We start from the raw sequence: 18,836 nt of genomic DNA, 5'->3' as shown, positions 1-18,836 counted from the left end.
GAAAATGGAATTTAACATTTATACATATATTTACTGAAATAAAATTATTCATTTAACATTTTGATATATCATGGAGAAGCAAGTTTTCTATATTTTTTCTTGTTTATTTATTATTTTCTATTTCGCAAAGAAAGTATAAAATAGAAAATAGCAAGGCTCTTTGCACTCCGTAACGCGTGACCGTTATGTTACGTACAGACTCAAGTTTAAAATCAATACTTAATATAACTAAACGTGTTACAGATATTTTTATACGGACAGCCTAAGATTAAAATAAAAAAAAACAGTACATGTTTTATAGATATATAAATGTAACCTGTCTACTTGGTAAACAATGACAAGTAAATTTATTTTAAAACACGTTAATATAGAAAAATAAGTTACATCTATATCCATGAAGTATGTGCTGTTTTTTAATTTAGTCTTACTCTTTTCTATTTTGTATTCTTAAGAAATGGAACATGGTAAGTGAAAACAATAGAAAATAGAGAAAATTTACATGCACATATCAAAATACCACAAATCTTAAAATATCGTAAAATAAATATCTTAAGTAAAGGCAAGTATAAATGTTAGGATTTAATTTTTTATTTACTATACAAAATATATATTTCGATTGATATTTTTTTATATGAATATATTTTTTTAAATAAATATTTTTATTATTTATCTATTTCAACTATTATTCAGATCCTTTTTGACGTCGATCACTCAATTTATCGGATAAATAGTGTCTCATCGCATGCATGGAGGATCTATCGTAAGTGCTTCGAATGAACTTCTTCGACCATTGCTTGCCCTCACAATGACGATTAACTTAGAAGAATCACCACTTTACGTCTCGTCACACGAGCAATTTCTTTAACGATGAGTTTGAAGACATTTTCTCACACGTGACCATCGTAAAGCCGATGCATATCAATGAGGCGGCTGCTCTGATTGTTAGTGAAAGTAATCTAGTCTCGCACTTTCACGACACACACGTGTGCATTACCGAATCACACACTTATCTTAATTAATGCTCGTCTGCCTTGCCTGTTCTATTATTAACGACTGCCTATTGCCGATTGTGATTGTGTTCTTAATTATAAACTAATTGTCTGCCCATCTCAGTCTACATCTTTGCGATCAGACACGCCCGAAAAAAGAATACGATTATAATTGCTCCAAGACGTTGGTGTATTCCTTATTCAAAAGATTCATGATCGGGCTATAAAAGGGACGAGAAACAAATCCACGTCAATGTTTGATCACGGTTGAGAAAAATGACTTAAAAATTCGATTCTCCGTACCTCTCTCTCTCTCTCTCTTTCTCTTTCTATCGCTCTCTTTTTATTTGTTTTTTTTTTTAATTTTCTTTCGTCAAGTTCAGTGTCCGAAATCCGGTCTTTCCGATCGCGTTTATTTCTATAATTTTTTTTGTGAACACCGGATCTCCTGATTGCGGGACAATCGAACGCCGCGGCGAGAGGAGAGTATACCTTGGATATAAGAGTAACAGCTCAGATAGAAAAACCATAGAAACATACGGTGGGTCCATACGCAAAGGAGGAAGACGAGAGGAAGAAAAATTCGTGCTCTCTGCCACGTCGGCCGCCTGCACACGAATTGTATGACGATGCGAATGACGAAACGAAATGGTTGAATACCACGTATAGGCATACAGCAAGTCCGGGTTTTTGGTGGTACATATCGTCCCACCTGTACGGTACCGCAGGTCCCGGTAGCGCCGCCTCGAAAACACCGACCCAATCGCCAATGTCAATGCCGGTGCCAGTCGCAGCAGTCCCAATGCCAATCCCCGTGTCAATGCCAGTATCAGCCTCAGGATCAGGGACAACAGCAACAACAACCACGGCAACAGCAGCCGCCGCAGCAGCAGCATCATCGTTGGCAACTGCTGTCGCGTCTGCAGCAGTTACCGTATCATCATCATCGGCGAACAACGAGCCCGCCACCGCCGCCAAGACTCTAAACCGATTCCTCCGAGGTAAATTCGCAGGTCCACTCTCTCTCTGCCAGACCGCCAGAGTCTGGAAATCATCCAGTCGCATCCAGCATCCGAGGCGCCCGCCGAACTGAGAGCTGGCTCACCCGAATGGCTTTAACACACTATTTTCAATTTTACATACACTATTACTAAGCACGCCTTTATACTAGTGATTTACCATTATCTACCTAAAATTATCGATAATAATTTAATTAAAGAAATTGCTTTTCAAACCATTATTAGATTATGGGTCATTAATTTTCATATTTTTATATTTTTTACAAGTAAAACAAAATTTACTTATATATATATATCAAATTATCATGATCTTAAAATTCATTATTTATATTTTTATCTAGATAAATTTAAAATTGGATCACTTTTATCCTATCTAAGATACATTTCTATGTAATTTCTTATCTTTCTCTAAATAATCTTAAATTATTTAAGCGCAACACTGGTTTACAAACAAACAAACACACACACACACACACACACACACACACGCACGCATTCATATATACACATACACACATGTCATTGTGTAATACTTTCCTTCGACTAACCGTCTGTTGTATTGTCCGTTGTCACGTCCATCTTGTCCATTTCTCTCGTTTACACATACATTCGGCCTCGCGTTTCATCTCTCATCGGCTGTTACCAATGCGCGCCCAGTAAGTGGCAAACTCTGCTGTAAACTCCGCCAATATTCACACATATCGCGACTACCATCGAAGGAGAATGAGTGAGCGAGTCTCATAATGGCTTTTACGCGCGCAATAACTGCATTCTGTTCTTTCTTTTTTCACCTCTCATTTTGCCTTGTCCCGCTGGAAGAGGACAGGAGCCCAACGAGACTTACGATGTCGTTTCCCCGTGCTATTTTATTTTCGCCGTTGTGTTGCTCGGATGTATGAACGTATGATTATGAATGGACTCTGTAACATGTACGGCGCCACTAATTGCGAAATTGTTACGTAATACGTGTTGTTTAAAATGAAAAATATCTGCTTAAAATACATTGTCTTTCGCTCCGAAGGAGCGACACTGGACCAGCGATTTTAACCGATATTTCGCTTCTGTTTTTTGACAAGTTTAAATTTTTTAATTATTTTTTATTAAATCTATATTTTAAGTATTTTTTAGTATTTTTTATTATAATATATTTTTAAGTGTATAATTTTGAGCTTCTTAGCAATACTGTTTTTATATATTACTTGCGAATATGTTTATGTATTATATTTTGTGTATATCTTCCGTATTTTCTTTTTAATCTTTTTTTGCCCTTTATGAAAATTGCATTATGTACCAACATTTACTTACAAACATATGTCTAACTATGTATATACCTTTGTCATTCCGTTTTGTTTTTTAATAAGGGCATAATGTTTTCTTCATCTTTTTCATGCTTCAGAAAAAAAAGAAAAAGCGAATTAATAATAATGCTAATTATATTATTATTGCTATGTATGTATACAGCTGTCGAAACAATGATAATTTTATTAATAATGATGACAATAACCGAATGTGATAACGAGGTTGCTTATGAGATATTGAAGCTATAACTTATTAATCGATTCTTTTGTAACAATTAAATTATTTACTTGACTCATTTGTCAACGATGTTTCGATGCTGCCGTTGTTATATTATTTTATAATATTTATATTTTGTTAATATTATTTGTATTGCAGTTTTTTTCTTTTGCAGCGATTTTGTTTCCGCAGGAATGCACTCACGCAAGAATTCATCAGTTGCGTATTGATGAAGCGCACTTTTTGGCATTCACTCTGTTTAGCAATTGTGTCACAATTATGTCCATTGTAATACGACCAAATAACAACCGTTCTTGCTTTGATTGTTTCTTTTTATTATTTATTTATTTATTTATTTGCGTATGAGTTCGCCGCGTCGATCTTTGCATATTTTGTGCGATTAACATGGATCTCCTGTTGCAGGTAGCGACCTTCTAACGAGCCTTACGACTACGTTCGATCGCAAATGGAGGTCCCTCATCAATCAATCGTCAAATCTAGCACAGAATCCTCCTCCGGAAGCTGGATCTTGCAACAAGGACATTACGGAGCAGCAGGAGCAAAAGCCGAGCGCGTCCCCGAGATTCAAATATCCGTCTGCGGAAGCCTATCGCGATCCGAGTCTTCATAAATCGCTCGACAAGAGCCATCTCTCTCGCTCGAAGGATGTAAGTGCTCGATATTGCACGTTGTAAAGCTTTCGAAATTATCAACGTTGTCGGAGCAAACGGAATAGAATGATTATGATTCAAGTGACTAACTTTCATCTGAGTAGCGATTATGTAATTTTTTTTCTAAGATAAAAAGTGAAAACTATTATCATTAAAATAAGTGGAGAAATTTTTCACTTTTCACGTTTCCACTTTAAGAAAAAAGTTACGCTGCCCTGGATTCTAACGACAGCAAAAACGCATAACATCAAAAGACAGCAACGATGTACAAACGTAAACATGGAATCTTTATTTCTAACGTGCCTAATATATTTCGTTTGACGTCAGATAGTATTGCACACTTAAAAATGCAAATCAAATGTAACAGATAAAAGCAGTAAATCTTTTAATTATCCTTAATGAATTAATTATCATTATAATTTCCTTTACCACAGGACGCTCCCGAGAAAGACACCGACTCAACAGTAACCGACGACATGCTACATCCTTTGGAATCCGTCACGCCGAACAACGACCGCGGCGCGAACGACAAGCAGAGGCCGGAAACGAAGTCTATGACACATAATCACGCGACGGACAGTGAGGATCAGAAGGATGTGGACGAAGGGGATGCTTGCCTGCGTACGGGAAACACGAAACGATATGAATTGGCGAGTGAGAAAAATTTTCAAGAAAACAAATCGGAGAACAACGACATTAGCGCGAAGGTAGAGGACAGTAACAGCAGGAGCCATCATTACGAGACCGGAGATTCCAGTTATTCCAACAAGCTGAAAAAATTTGAGAGTCTAACGAACTCTCAGACAAGGTCCCGTCTGAAACGGTCGGAATCTCTGAATAAAAGAACGTGCGAGAACACCAGCTCGCGACTAAAGAGATCGGAGAGTTTGAACAAACATTCAACCGAGAGGCTGTCACCTCTTAAACGATCAGAGAGTTTGAACAAACACTCTGGCGATAGATCAGAATCGCCAGGCAGTAAGCTGAAGCGTTCAGAATCGTTGACGAAGACCGAGAAGACTGAGTGCAACATCAGCAAGCGACGACAGTCAGTGCGAAAGGAGAGCGCTACGAAGCTAAAGCGAAAGAACGGACTGTCGGAACGGTCGATCAAACGACGACACACGGTTGGCAGCACCAAGGACTTCGACAAGGTGCACTGGCTCGACAATAAACTACAGTCGGAGGCCGAGAGGGTCATCAGGAGCGACTACAGACCGAAGAAAAGCCAGCTCAGAACCAGCTCACCCGATCTCAGCACCAATCGAGTCGGCATAGCCGACACGAGCTTTTTAATCGAGGTGAGCTTTCGCGGGCCCAGCAACGTCGTCTTCAATGTGACCAACGCCGCTCGGCCACAATCGTTGCCAGACGCGAGTCTCGCATCCAAGGTTTTTAAGGTGCCCCTCGAGAGTCACGTGTAATACGTGATTCGAATGAATTACACATTTCTATATTCATCTTTGAATAATATGTGCACGCAGCGCTGCTGTCATATCTATACTTACCTGCCACACATAATTTTTTAATACTTCTACCGGTTTATATTATATATAAATCGAACCATATCAAGATTTTTATATATTTTATATATTATATAAAAGTAATTGAATCACATTCACATCTAAGTTCATTCGCCGGAGACGCTGACATTATTCATTAATCGCCAGTGTGCCAAAGAGCTATCATCTTATGAATCATTTATCGTTATCAAGCGATAATGTCGAAAATTCGTTACGATGGCTAGAATGGATTAGATAAAGGAAAAGTAGGTACACTATCTTCATGTTCCCTGCACCACGATGTTTTAATCTTTAATCAAGTTTAATTTAATCTTTTATCGAGTTTATTTAATTAACGCGAGATCGTTACGATGATCGGAAATCGTTCTGGATTAACGAACCAGAAGCACAGTTAGACTCTTCTTTCTTTAAAAAAAGAAAAAGATAAAAATATTTTACTAAACTGCGGATAGCGGAAATAGAACTGAGCATTGGAGAAACGTAAGAAAGTTATTTAGTGATTATATTGCATGTAGTATTTGCATTGTGTCAATTTTATATATATATATATATATATAAATATATAGCTAATATAAATATATACATTATCTTACTTGTGATTGTGACACTCTCTTTTTGTACATAAGATGTAAAATGCGAGATGATTCGATTAAATATTAAATATAATAAGGTGACTATATATATATATACATATATATATATATATATATATATACTGTACGTCTTTAAATTTATATTTTAATAATCACTTAACAATTATCGCGTGTTCTATATGCGTGCGAAACTTGCTCGATCCTCATGTTTGCGGATTTGTATTGGCTACGCGAGAATGTATTATTTTTAACGCAGATGTGACAAAGGTGATCGTTAGGATAAAATTTATGACTGTTCGTGCGTTTTGCGGGCGTATATTTGCCGGGATTTTCACGATATGGTTGCGAGTGATCGCTACATTTGAAAGTTCTTTGAAAGGTAGTGTCCGTAGCGTTAAGAAACCTTTTTTACGTAAACTCTCCTCGATGAAAAGTCTACGATGTGATAAAAAAATTTTAATCGATCGCACGCGTCTATCGATGTACGTATACATATATCGTTATGCGTGTGCTGAATAGACGTGTGTTGTGTTGCGAAAATTTACATGAGCGCGTGAAATACCTATTTTCTATATGCATTGTGATCGATACTAACGATCAGTCTAGTACTACTGCTGTTGCGTCATTGTAAATTTTATTATCGTACACAGTAAAAGATGCGAACGGTGCCGTCAATTATAATATACATTCGGTGCCTGGTACAATGCGAAATCTGTTCGTTTCAAGGTGAATAGAAAGATTCCTATGCGAATCGCGGATAGAATCCCGTCGTTTCCCTAGATTGGCTGGATTTCCTATTGTGCCCCGTTATGAGGATATTACGTTAACCGGTGCAACACGTATGTGTATTGCTTGCGTATAAGTCGTAAGATAATTACTCTCAGATGCTTGGGTCTCTTGTGTGGATCGTTAGTGTTGCTATTATTATTTGTACCCCGAGATACTTTATTATGCAAAACTCTCGCCTTTATCTTACCCTTGTAATTTGCGTTTAACGCGCCGCGTCGTGTTGCATCCAAGCGAGTGTAAAGCGAGAAACCCATCAATTCAATGCCGTAATTGTGGCTGGTGTCGCACTCGGAATTTCGACCGCGGATACAAGAAAAAAATGATGTGACAATATTAACTAACGGTAGTTCAATTGAAAATAATCTTATTAATTCATAGTATTAATAAAACGCATAACATTTTATTAAAACACAAGAGTAATATTTGTTTCATTAATATTACTGTTAAATTAATAAGATTATTTTCAAATTTGATTACTCAGTTGTGTTGTTAATACATCATTTTTTCCATATATAATAATATATCCGTAAATGGTAGAACAGTTTATGCGCGACATATTAATCGCAAATAATTTACTATGAATGTATGTGTAGAATCCACTCGAGATCGGCGCAATATATTCTACATTAAATTTTTGCATTGAAAAATTTATGTGTAAATACGTATGACTAAATTTTTACGCGAGTCATCATACATCACGTGTTATCTCTTTGTCTGTCAGGAGCGATGCGCAGTCGTCTAAACAATTTTACATAATACCAGTTATTATCGCGCGAATCGAAAAGTTCGAAGCCGAAAGTAGCCGAGACAATCGATTTGATTATGTATGTAAATACAAATGTAACTAAATTCTGAGAGACGACGGCAGAAAAAAAGCGATAATTTATTTCGAGAAGAACAGCGATTGTGATCGTGTTATTTATTATTAATCCAAGCGGATGTTTATTGCAAATTCTTAAGAAAATACGAAGTTGTAAATAAATATATTACTATGAGAAAGAGAAAAAACAAGAATCAAGCGTTTGCGTTCCTGTCTTCTATGTTTAATGTTTATTTCCCCGAACGTAGATTAACTTTAATCTCGACTTTACTTTTTATCTTTTTTTAATCCTAAGAATTATAGAAAAGATTGAAGAGTAAGATAAATCGAGATTAAGGAGATAGTCACTTTACTTAAACACTTTAATTTTATATGAATTAATTTTTAATTTTAATTAATTATTTCTAAAATACATAAACTTATTAACTTTTTTTCTGAGTTTAAATTTATAAAAAAAATACATTCCCATATAAAAGAATATTTCTTTATTATTTCAAATGTAACACATTGTAAACTTAATTTATAAATAAAAATATTAAATTTATTTGAGAATTTATATTATAATGGTTTAGAATTTTTTAAAACTACATTTTAATTTAATGTAAATACTTTTAAAATTAATTTGATCAATTTAGCTTTCACGTAACTTTTAACTGAATTTATGTCATAATATATTTTAACATAATTTTATATTTAATTTTAGCTAATCTTGATTAAAAAATATGCAGAATTTTTTTCTCAAGTCTATTACATTGGTAGAACTGGAAACAAGTGATTATATTAAACTTCAAGCGACACATTTGGAAGGATTGTGATTGGTCGGTTTTATAACATGATTATGAGAAGGATAAGTTCAGACGGTTCTTGGAAGCGATTTATTCTTTGCTGCAACACTTTTCCTCTTCTTTCTAACGTCACTCTAATATATCTGCCTTATATATTTAGTTTTAACCACAAAAAATAGATCTAAAATTTACGTGGCAAGTCAATCGCAAAGTATCCCATAGAACCTGTTCGCCTCTTCGCACTGTGCAAAATGAACGTAATACAGGCCGCTCCGCCGAGAGGACGGCGAGCAACTTACATGAGAAGACGGACCGTCCCGATATCGAATGTGCAACGTGCCGCGAACATCTTTCCGAAACATCGTAAGTGGCGTCGCGTCGCCAAAAGCATTAATTAATTAATTAATTAAAAAAAAAAAACTATCGCGCGAGTTCAACTCTCTTTCGCGATTTGCCAATTTCCTTTTAAAACAAAGTCAATTGAATCAAGATGAAATTGCAACGGAGTTCTCAGCAACTACTCGCTGCCAGACGATATCTGTATGCACGATTTCTAACGGTGAATTTGATCGAGGTCGATTACGACTCGCGTCCGTGTTAACGATGTCTATCTCGCGATTTTTCGTTAATTTTTAAACATCAATTCGAACTCTTACACCTGGCTGCGGTTCTCCGTTTTGTGTTTCGCCGCTTGACCATTGGACTCTCATTCCTTTTATGCACGGACTCGTAGAATTCGACTCGGGCTTTCTGAGACCACCGACGAGTTCTGGACCCGGTAATTCCAATGCAAAATCTCCAACCAGGCACAATCGCAGAGAGAACTATATTTCTACGTCATCCTACTTGCTGAGCACTTCTCGCCGTAGCGTGGGGTGAGCTGTAAATCTCGCGCCTACGAGCCTTTTTTTTTCTTATATAGAGGATGATTCTACAATATTTCACGAGGAACGTATCGAAACGAAATTTTTTTTCTCTGAATCATTAGCTGTTCTTATTTCCTTTTCGTATATTTTTTGACAAATGTTATGACAATTTTGTTTCAATATTCTTATGAATGCAGATCAGAAAAAAATTATAATTTTAATAAAAAGATCTCATATTATATATAATGTTAATATTTGGTAGAGACAATCTATCTGTAAAAAAAGTAATTTCTTTTCTATTTTCTACTTTCTCTTAAAGAAAATTATAAACTAACTCAATTTATGAAATCATCCTGTATAATTCTACATTTCCCTTTTATAATAAAAATATAATTTTCGAATGTCTGTTAGTTCGGTCAATCGTACGAGATCGACGCCATACGGCACGTCCAGCAACGTGGATTCCTGTGTAATGATCGGTAAGCGAATGGTGTAGCGAATATTTAAAAAAACCAGTCAGCAATTTATTTCATTTTACGTACGTCTTATTCACGATAGCGTTAACGGCTGGTCGAGGAGACGCCAGGAACGAGGTCGGTCTGGCAGCGATAGATCTTCAATACCCATACTTGATTCTCTGTCAAATCAGCGATAGTCAAACCTATGTGAATACCCTGACGAAAATCAACATCCTCGACCCAACAGAAGTGAGCACGTTTTAACGAAGCTTCTTAAAATAGAAGATAATAAATAAATAAATTTAAAGAATTAAAGAGAGAATATTTTTCTTTTTTTTTCTTTTTTTTTTAAGATACTGATGCCCGAAACGATGTGCGAGCATCGCGGCCGTGGGAACAAGCTGTACAGATCGATCAAAGAGAAATTCCACGCGCTCAACATCACGCCGATTTCGCGAATACACTTCAGCGAGTCGACCGGCATGGAACGCGTGCGAACTCTCTGCGCCAGAGAATACTCGACCGTCGAGCTAATAGTCAAGCAAAAGTAACGAAATCAATTCGGAACGAATGAATAGTAATTAAGTATACAAAGCCCCGACTCTCTTTCTCGATTGTAGGTACTACGCTTTAGCCGCCGCTGCGGCACTGCTCAAGTACATGGAATACATTCAGCACATGGTTTACGCCCCGAAATCGGTGAGGATAGAGTTTCACGGATCGCCGAATACCACAATGATCGGTAAGCCGAAGTTGCCCTAGTTTCCCCGCATAAAAAGATGAACGAAACGTGCAAATTATGCAGATATAGAGAGTGCACGAAGTCTCGAGCTGGTTGTCTCGCAGTCGAAGCAGTCCATCGTCAGTCTGCTGGGCACGATGAACCGCTGCTTGACCCCCATGGGCAGAAGACTCCTGCGCGCCTCGATCCTTCAGCCTTCGTGCGATCACCGTTTGATCGCCGATCGGCAAGCCTGCGTAGCGGAATTGGTGGCGAATCAATCCCTGTGCACCAGTCTTCAGGTATAGTCGCTTGAGAGGGTGTTCCGTAACTTCGTCATATTATTAAATACTGACAAAGCAAGTTGGAGAATGTGTGTATTTTTAAAAAGATTTCAAATGTTAATATTTGTTAAAAGTCGATCTCCTTCAAACCAATCTCTCAAAGGAGAATACTCATTAAGGGGAGACGCTTCTATGATCAAATAGAAGGCGAAATTGGCGAATGTATTTCAAAGAAAGAAATAAATAAAGTCGTTCAGGTATTATTTACTATATTTGAGGTAGAAAATTAATTTGTACAACTAATTAAAAATATAGGAGAAACTAGAATGAATAGAGAGAACTGTGTCCATTTATTCCTTCCTCTCTGAAGTATAATAAATTCGCAAATTTCGTTTCCATACAAGTTTCCTTTGCCTCCATCTCTAAATTATTAAATTTAAACCGGCGGTTTTGCGGTACCTATAACGTCCGTTTCGCAGCCGGTGGTGCAACGTCTCTTCGGTACGGATCGTTTGCTGACGTTAGCGATTAAACCTCTACACGTCAACGACATGCAAAATGCAGAGCGAAATCTAAATTATGCGCTGCTTTTGAAGAGCTGTCTGGACACCGTTCCGGAATTGGAGGCACTTCTCGCGACTGGTCTTCACCCGTTCTTCGTAAAAATGCGAAAGGTTTGCGTTTTCTCGCGGCTTGTACTGAGAGAAGAAAATGATTATAATTAATATAATTTAACTATAATTTATAGTCATTTTCGATACCAACTATTTATAATTATAAGAATATATTTACAGTTATTTTAAGCATGCAAATTATAGCCGCTAATCATTATTACTACGTAAATAGTAAGCTAAAGCAGTAATTGCATGGACAAGAAAGTAACTGCATTTAGTATATTAAAATGTTTGTTTTATTTTTATTTTTATTAATTTCGTGCTTATAGAATTTAGGAAATTCAGAATTCCGAGTTATGAAGAATAAGATTTTAATGTTGCTACACACGGACGCGAGATTCGTGAAGGGATGCACTTCCTTGAGTATGCAGCGATGTTTTGCTATAAAAACAGATATCAACGAACTGCTGGACATCGCTCGGCAAATTTATTGCGAACTAATTAGCGATATGAAGAGTATAAGCACAATATAATACATTTACAACAATATAATACATTTAAATCGTACGGTCAGACAATGTAGATAAACTTTACGATTCTGCTCTATTTTAAATAGACATGGTGGAACAGTTAGCTATGAAACACAAGCTTCCGTTATCCTTGGAGTACAACACAAGTTTGGGATACCACATAAACGTCGTCGTGCCGCGAGGTTTAAACATGACACTCTCGGACTTGCCATCTGAATTCATTCAGGTAAACTCATCGCTAATCAACGCGGAATCTTGGTTGCACACTAACATCATTCGCGATCACACAGGCACGAAAGAACAGGAGATCCTTCACGATGACAACAACGGCGCTACTAACATTGAATAAACAATGCAAGAACGCCTGCGATGAGATTTACATGATGAGTAACACGTAAGTTATTCCTGGAAGATGTATATCGCTATATGCTAATGAGACAATAATTTGTAGATTGTTGACTAATTTACTGGAGGACATCCGACAACATGTCGGCTGTTTATTTCAATTGAGCGCCGACGTGGCGGAACTGGATTTGGTCTTGTCGTTGGCTCAAATCAGCGCTAATCCAGAATATGTGAGACCGTCATTCGGAACAAAGTTAGAGTTGATAAGTTCGTTACATCCAATTATGGAATTATTTAACAGAGATCTCCCCGTGGCTAACGACGTGGTAAGAGTGTTGGACATTATAACTCATCTCTCGGGAGATAAACTCATGATATTTTTTATATACTTTATCTTGAAACACGTCTCGCAGAACGCCTCGACCACGCATAATTTTCACCTGATAACTGGACCGAATATGAGCGGCAAGTCTACGTACTTGAAACAGATTGTTCTACTTCAAATTATGGCACAGGTGACGTGACAACTTTAATCTTAACAATTTTTAACTGAGCTAGTCCTTCATTCACGTGTTTAAACAATATTAATTTTATAAGCCATTAACTTTATGTTTAACTCAATTTAATTAGCTAGAAAAAAAAATTAGCCATCCCTGCTCAAAATACACTTTCATAAAAAATCATGCTGGTCTACAGCTTGAACGTATAATATTCGTGCAGACGGAATTTTTGCTTTAAAAGAGCGTTTTGCAAAACTAGGTAACCGATCCGACATATCGGTATCTCGGCCAATATACCCGTTACTCGCGTTTTATTGCAGATCGGATCCTACGTGCCGGCGAAGAAGGCAACGTTTCGCGTTGCAGATCGCATACTTTGTAGGATTAGCTCTCGCGACGACGCCGAGCTCAATGCATCCGCCTACGTCCTCGAGGTGAGTGCGCGCTAACTGTAATTATACCTCCTTATATTTTAAGAAAGTATTTGAAAATTATAATAATTATTTTTTGTAAATTTTTATTTTAAATATTAATTTTTAGAATATATCTTATCCCTTTCTCTCTCACTCACCGTAGAGTTTCTATTAACAAATTTCGGGACACTGTAAACAGAATATTACGTTTATCTAAATATCGCACACGTACGAAAACTGCAGCGAGTGTTTTCTCACGTGATTGTCTAGTCAGATGTGGACCGTACTCAGAGAGCTGTTCGATTTCAATCATCTGACCGTTGTTTTCAATGCAAAAACATCGACACCTGAATTATACGCTACGGTTAATATGTATATCACTGATTTGTTTATCTAGATGAAGGAGGCGCAATACATCCTGCAATCCGTCACGCCCAAGTCTCTCGTCGTGCTGGACGAGCTGTGCAGGCACACCACGGTCGAGGAGGGTTCGGCCATCGCTTGGGCGATATGCGAGAAATTATCGCTGACGACCGCGTTCACGTTTGCGGCGACGCACTTTTTGCACCTCACCGCGCTGAGCGACATGTATCACAACGTGACAACGTACGCGAAAATCCTGCACAATTTTATACATAAGTTGGCAAAAAAATGTTTACAGGGTGTCCCGTCCAATTTAATTATCTTAAAATATATCTCAATATTTCACTTGTTTTTAGTGATACAAAAAAGTCGTTTCTTGGTTTGTTCCACTGTTGTTGTCGGCTTTTCTCGTTCGGTTTTAATTGTATCATATCGTGGTCCTATCCCAACTTTTGTACTGTTACAAAATAAGATGTTATTATAAAGAAATGTTACCGCAATTTTTTTCAGCCATTGCTTCGAGACAAAAACCGCGGAGCAGGACGAATCGAATGATCTGCATCTGATATATACACACAAATTGAATCGCGGAACCGGATGTACAGATCATTACGGAATCGCTCTAGCGGAAGTGTCCTCTCTACCAAAATGCGTTACGACTAAAGCGCGTGAGTACGCGTGTCAGCAGTCCGCCAGCTCACAAAACGTCAGTCTAAAATTAACGTTGTAATTGTTAAACGCGTTGCTGAACGTTATCGCTTGAATATTTTTTTTCTTTTGCAGAACAATCTTGGATCCATGGCGAGTTCTCTGTCATGGGAGAAATCGTGTTACGACGCGGTCGTCCGGTTACGCGCGCTATTGGAGGATAATCGTTTCACTTTCGCAAATATAATAAGTGTCATGAAGGAATTGGACCTAGGCAAGCAGAGAAACAAACAAGAAGAAACGAGAAGATCGCAGGTTCCGGTAAAATCTCCGAACGTCGTACAAATTCCGGTGAAATCCTCGGACGTCGTGCAGGAACGTAAGGAGGAGCAGAGACGCGAGGAAAGCAGAAACGTTGTCGCCGCGTCGAACAATAATTCGACGATAAATAACGATGCATTGCCACCGGAACAGGCGGATAAATATGACCGAAAGGCAAGCGAGAGCGCGGTGCAAGCCGACGAGCCGATGGAGATCACCGAAACCGACGGTCGGACGACGGATTCAAGTCAATTCGCGAAAACGACTATCAGGAGACGGGTTTCGATGTTGATTAACGAGGAGACGGTAAATCGAACGGCACTCTCGTCCCCGGATACGATCTCTTCCCCAATGCAATCTCTCATGGACGATCCGCGATTCTACGTCCGCACGTCGTTCGCGGCGTCTACTCCGGGAACAATGGTTTTACATCGCGAGATCGAGGCTTCGGGCTTGAGTCTCCAGGCTACAAGCGCGATCTCTCCGTCGATATCCTTCAACAGGTCTTCCCAGCAGTCGTTACAGTATCACGATTATTGCCTGTCCGAGGGGGAATTCGACGTCACTCTACCGTCGTCTCAGTCGACCTCGAGCGACGTGGCGAGGAGGAACGCGCGGTCGAAAGAGGCCGAGATCTTTCGGCAGATCGAGGGCGACGCATTCGACGAAAGGAATTTCTTCGACGACAAGCAAGTGCCACTGGAAATGGATCTCACTGCGGACGATGACGTGGTGATGCAACTGACTTAAAATAAATACTAATTTGTCGTGAATTTGTCACTTTTATAAGTCTATAATGTAAAAATTATTAAGTGACTTTTACGTACGCTTTAACATCTGTAAAAAGTATTTGTATGACTGTTAATCGAAAAGAGATTTCTAGCGAATATTTGACGTTGTCTAGATAGAGAAATATTTTCTTCATCTTATATTCATCTCAAGATGATTTGAAATATTTCAGATAATTAAAAAAAAAAACACTTATTTTCTCTAAGATGAAGGTAAAGATAGTACATTTAGATGAAGATATTTTCAAAGAAAAGAGATGCGCAGAATATAAATGTCCTAGTCCTAAAATGTATATTAATTCATTGTATTCATTCATTCAAATGTATGTTAGTTCACGTTTTAATAAAACATAGATATTACGTGACACTATTGTTTTATCTATTCCCTTATCACACCAGCGCAAATTTTAAAAATAAAACTGTTAACTCATTCACGCGCTTAAAAAAAAAGTATTAAGGCCTGTTTCTACTAACGTAGACTAACTTTAATCTCGGTTTAATTTATCTGTTATCTCATTCTAGTTCCAAAAGTTCCCCCAAAAAGTTCGTAGAAAGAGATAAAGAGTAAGTTAATCCAAGATTAAAGTTAATCTACGTTGGTAGAAATAGGCCTTAAATGGCGTTCTCGTTTTATTTACTTCCTTATCGCATCCGCGAATATAGATAGGCGTCGATTGTCGCCAAATTCACATTTAGGGAGCCGCGAACATATGAGCGCGAGATCCGAAGACCTCCCTACGACGAAATTGCCAAGACATGTCAGCTTCATTTTTCGAGAAGAGACACACAAAATTGTAAGATTAAGTAAGCTCCACGGCGGTGATGAAGACGAGGGGGCGAGAATGATCTTCGCACGGACGACGGTCAGATATATTTTTGATATATCGCAAAATCAAAGTACAAAGGTTAAATCCTGGTGAACGAGGTCTTCACGCGAGAATGTCTACTGACCTGCTGCCGGAATCGGTGAATTTGTTCCTCGACGACTTCGAGACCAGTCTCTGCCTGCCTATCCTCGTGGTCATGGTGCTCTGTACCGCTCAGTTCGTATTTAATCACGCCTTCGGTATCGGACACATGATTTATCAAAACGTGAGGAAGCCGACGACGGAGGAGCATGAGGAGCAAGATAAAACTGACATGATAAAAAAACTGAAAGGTCAGGCGTTTAATGCCCTATATGTCCCTCGAAATAGCATAATGACATAACTGTTATGTATTCAAGGCGTATTTCATTCCTCCGTAGGCCAAAAAGATTATTAAAAACGATCTCGTTTACAATCAAGGACGGCGTTATATCTCTCTAATAACTCTAAATAATTCTTGGAGTGAGAAATCACCCCGAGAAAATCGTACAAGCTCAATTTTTACTCTTTTAAAGTGAAAATTTTTTCACTCTATGGGATTTAAATAGATTCTAAGTGTTTGTAGTAACTGACTTTAAGTACTTACTTTGAAGGTCCGTCTACAATGGCAGTAGTAGTAAGGTTGTAAGCCGCAAGCCATAGGAATTGACCAATTACATTCGATTATTCTTCTCGCACTCAACTATAATTGATCAATTTTTACTGACAATCTTATTACTACTGCCATTGTAGACGGACGTTAAGAGGTCGAAGTGCCGTGTCGTAATAATTTGCGTCTTTTACGTAACGCAGGGGTCCGTTAATTAACAAATCTCTATTCTAAATCCGCCAGGAATGCTGACTCGAGGCATCGGAAAACCCGGCACGGCGGCGACCCCGGCGATTAAAAATCCTTCACGGTACGACCCTCAATCTCATGAGGAGGAGTGGGACTATTGTGAGGAGGACACTGAATGAGATAATAGAGCGCTTCTGCACGTCATTAGTACAATACAAAGTGTATTGCAAATAAATCTTATAATAGATATCTTTTCATAATTGTCATACAATTCAGTTCTAAATAATCGCGTGGATAATAGCCCGGGGATAAAGATGACAAGGAGAGATACCCCCTTTTGAGATCTTATGATCGTTTTGTTCACTTGATCATTAACATCGATAAAATAGCCGGACGGTCTGGATTAACCAATATTTTCGTGTGATACTGCGCTGATAAGTTTAAGAAGGATAAACAACGTCGTCCAAGGTCCAAGTTTTGAAGCGTGCAGAGCATGGAAGAGGGGGACCGGTGTCGAAGACACGAGAGTAGGTCAAGGCTGACAGCTCGAAGCTCCCTCGGGTTCCACGTATGTCACGAATAAAGCTTAATTAAGTCCACTTGAAAGTAACTACCGAAAGCGAAAGCTGTCGGGCCAAATGTCCGATCGGCCAGCGCATTTGATACTCCGCTGTTCCCGTTCTTTTTTTTTTTTCTGAAAAATTAAAATGCTCGGATGCTCGATCGGTTGTTCCCTCGCTAAAATCCCTCGTAAAATCAAAAAAGAGTACTATCTGCTTTGCCGTTTCATTCATACGACGACGTTTGGATTTTCGACTCGACGGTGCCAATCCGAGGCCAACGGCTAAGCGATGTTTTTCATCGCGTGGCCTTGCAATTATTGCACTCGGATATGCGAAAAACGTCACGTGTGAAATATCACTTTGTTGTTGAAAAACGATTTGCGCCACACATTCGCGCACGACGTCCTCGAGAAATTGTGTGCTTGCATCGCGACCGATGCGATTGTTGTTGTTGCTCGGACGCGATTTACATGTTCAACAATGAGCCACGCTCGGGCAATCATCTGTATCAACGCGTGTGGGTGTGTACGCGTGCGTAAGATCACGTAGACTGGTATGCTAGCCGCTAATTCTTGGGATTCTTCCGAGGTCAAAGCACGCACGATATATTTGTACAACTGACTTTCTAGCGGCTAGCGGATAGAGGAAGGTGAACATTTGCCAATGGGTCTTTTGGCAATAACATGTTATTTAAACATATGCTCTAAGACATCGCTCTTTTCAAGCAGCTGATAAGAATGCGGAGAAGAAAGCAGTAGAAATAGTTACGACATGGATTATATAAAAAGTTTACTAACTCAATTAAACTATGCGCAATGAAAATTAAACTTAAGCGTAAAGAGAAAAACTTGTAATGCATATATACCTGCATATATATATATATATATATATATATATATATATATATTTATATATATATATATATTCTTTTATCATGGATGTAAAGAAAATATAAAGTTGATAAACATGCATTTTGCTACTTGATGTGCAATACTCGTATCGAAAATAAAATATTTCCGAAGGACGCCTATTTAAAACGTTCGATTGAATTAGATTCAAAAAATTGATACGGTC

General features: G+C 38.2%; 3 protein-coding genes across 10 annotated transcripts in view; all 3 read left to right on the top strand.

Moving 5' to 3' along the window:
* The window catches only part of LOC105830850 (rho GTPase-activating protein 21), a 38,334-nt gene extending 30,221 nt beyond the window's left edge, over nt 1-8,113 (top strand). For 5 of the 8 annotated variants that reach the window (XM_036292008.1, XM_036292006.1, XM_036292007.1 and 2 more), the window contains 3 exons: nt 1,659-1,990; nt 3,947-4,191; nt 4,629-8,113. In XM_036292008.1, the coding sequence (XP_036147901.1) occupies nt 1,659-1,990; nt 3,947-4,191; nt 4,629-5,618 (1,567 nt within the window). In that variant the 3' untranslated portion in view covers nt 5,619-8,113. Of the gene's footprint in view, nt 1-1,658; nt 3,419-3,946; nt 4,192-4,628 lie in introns of those variants that run through there. The other 3 variants (XM_036292011.1, XM_036292012.1, XM_036292013.1) reach the window with 3 other exon arrangements.
* A 1,933-nt stretch (nt 8,114-10,046) lies between these two features.
* LOC105830849 (mutS protein homolog 4) lies at nt 10,047-15,920 on the top strand (the record flags this gene model as incomplete). The annotated part of the gene is given in 12 exon segments (XM_036292504.1): nt 10,047-10,277; nt 10,382-10,575; nt 10,649-10,770; nt 10,834-11,056; nt 11,476-11,752; nt 11,977-12,177; nt 12,260-12,403; nt 12,468-12,571; nt 12,629-13,037; nt 13,343-13,456; nt 13,833-14,504; nt 14,582-15,920. Coding segments are annotated over 12 exon segments (3,627 nt in total), but the record flags the coding sequence as incomplete, so codon positions are not given.
* Nucleotides 15,921-16,082: 162 nt separating this feature from the next.
* Nucleotides 16,083-18,607, top strand: LOC114255186. Its single transcript, XM_028193178.2, has 2 exons — nt 16,083-16,714; nt 17,254-18,607. The coding sequence occupies exons 1-2, from the start codon at nt 16,495-16,497 to the stop codon at nt 17,376-17,378; spliced, it is 345 nt and encodes a 114-aa protein (XP_028048979.1). The 5' UTR covers nt 16,083-16,494; the 3' UTR covers nt 17,379-18,607.
* Nucleotides 18,608-18,836: the final 229 nt, after the last annotated feature.

The sequence above is a fragment of the Monomorium pharaonis genome, chromosome 9 (genome assembly GCF_013373865.1).
Source record: "Monomorium pharaonis isolate MP-MQ-018 chromosome 9, ASM1337386v2, whole genome shotgun sequence".
Lineage (NCBI taxonomy): Eukaryota > Metazoa > Arthropoda > Insecta > Hymenoptera > Formicidae > Monomorium > Monomorium pharaonis.
This window is presented reverse-complemented; position numbering and strand designations above follow the sequence as displayed.

Excerpts from the sequence above, each read along its gene's own strand:
- LOC114255186 (XM_028193178.2), top strand. The coding sequence starts at position 16,495 with ATGTCTACTGACCTGCTGCCGGAATCGGTGAATTTGTTCCTCGACGAC. Across the intron at positions 16,715-17,253 it reads CATGATAAAAAAACTGAAAG|GAATGCTGACTCGAGGCATC; the intron begins GTCAGGCGTTTA and ends TAAATCCGCCAG.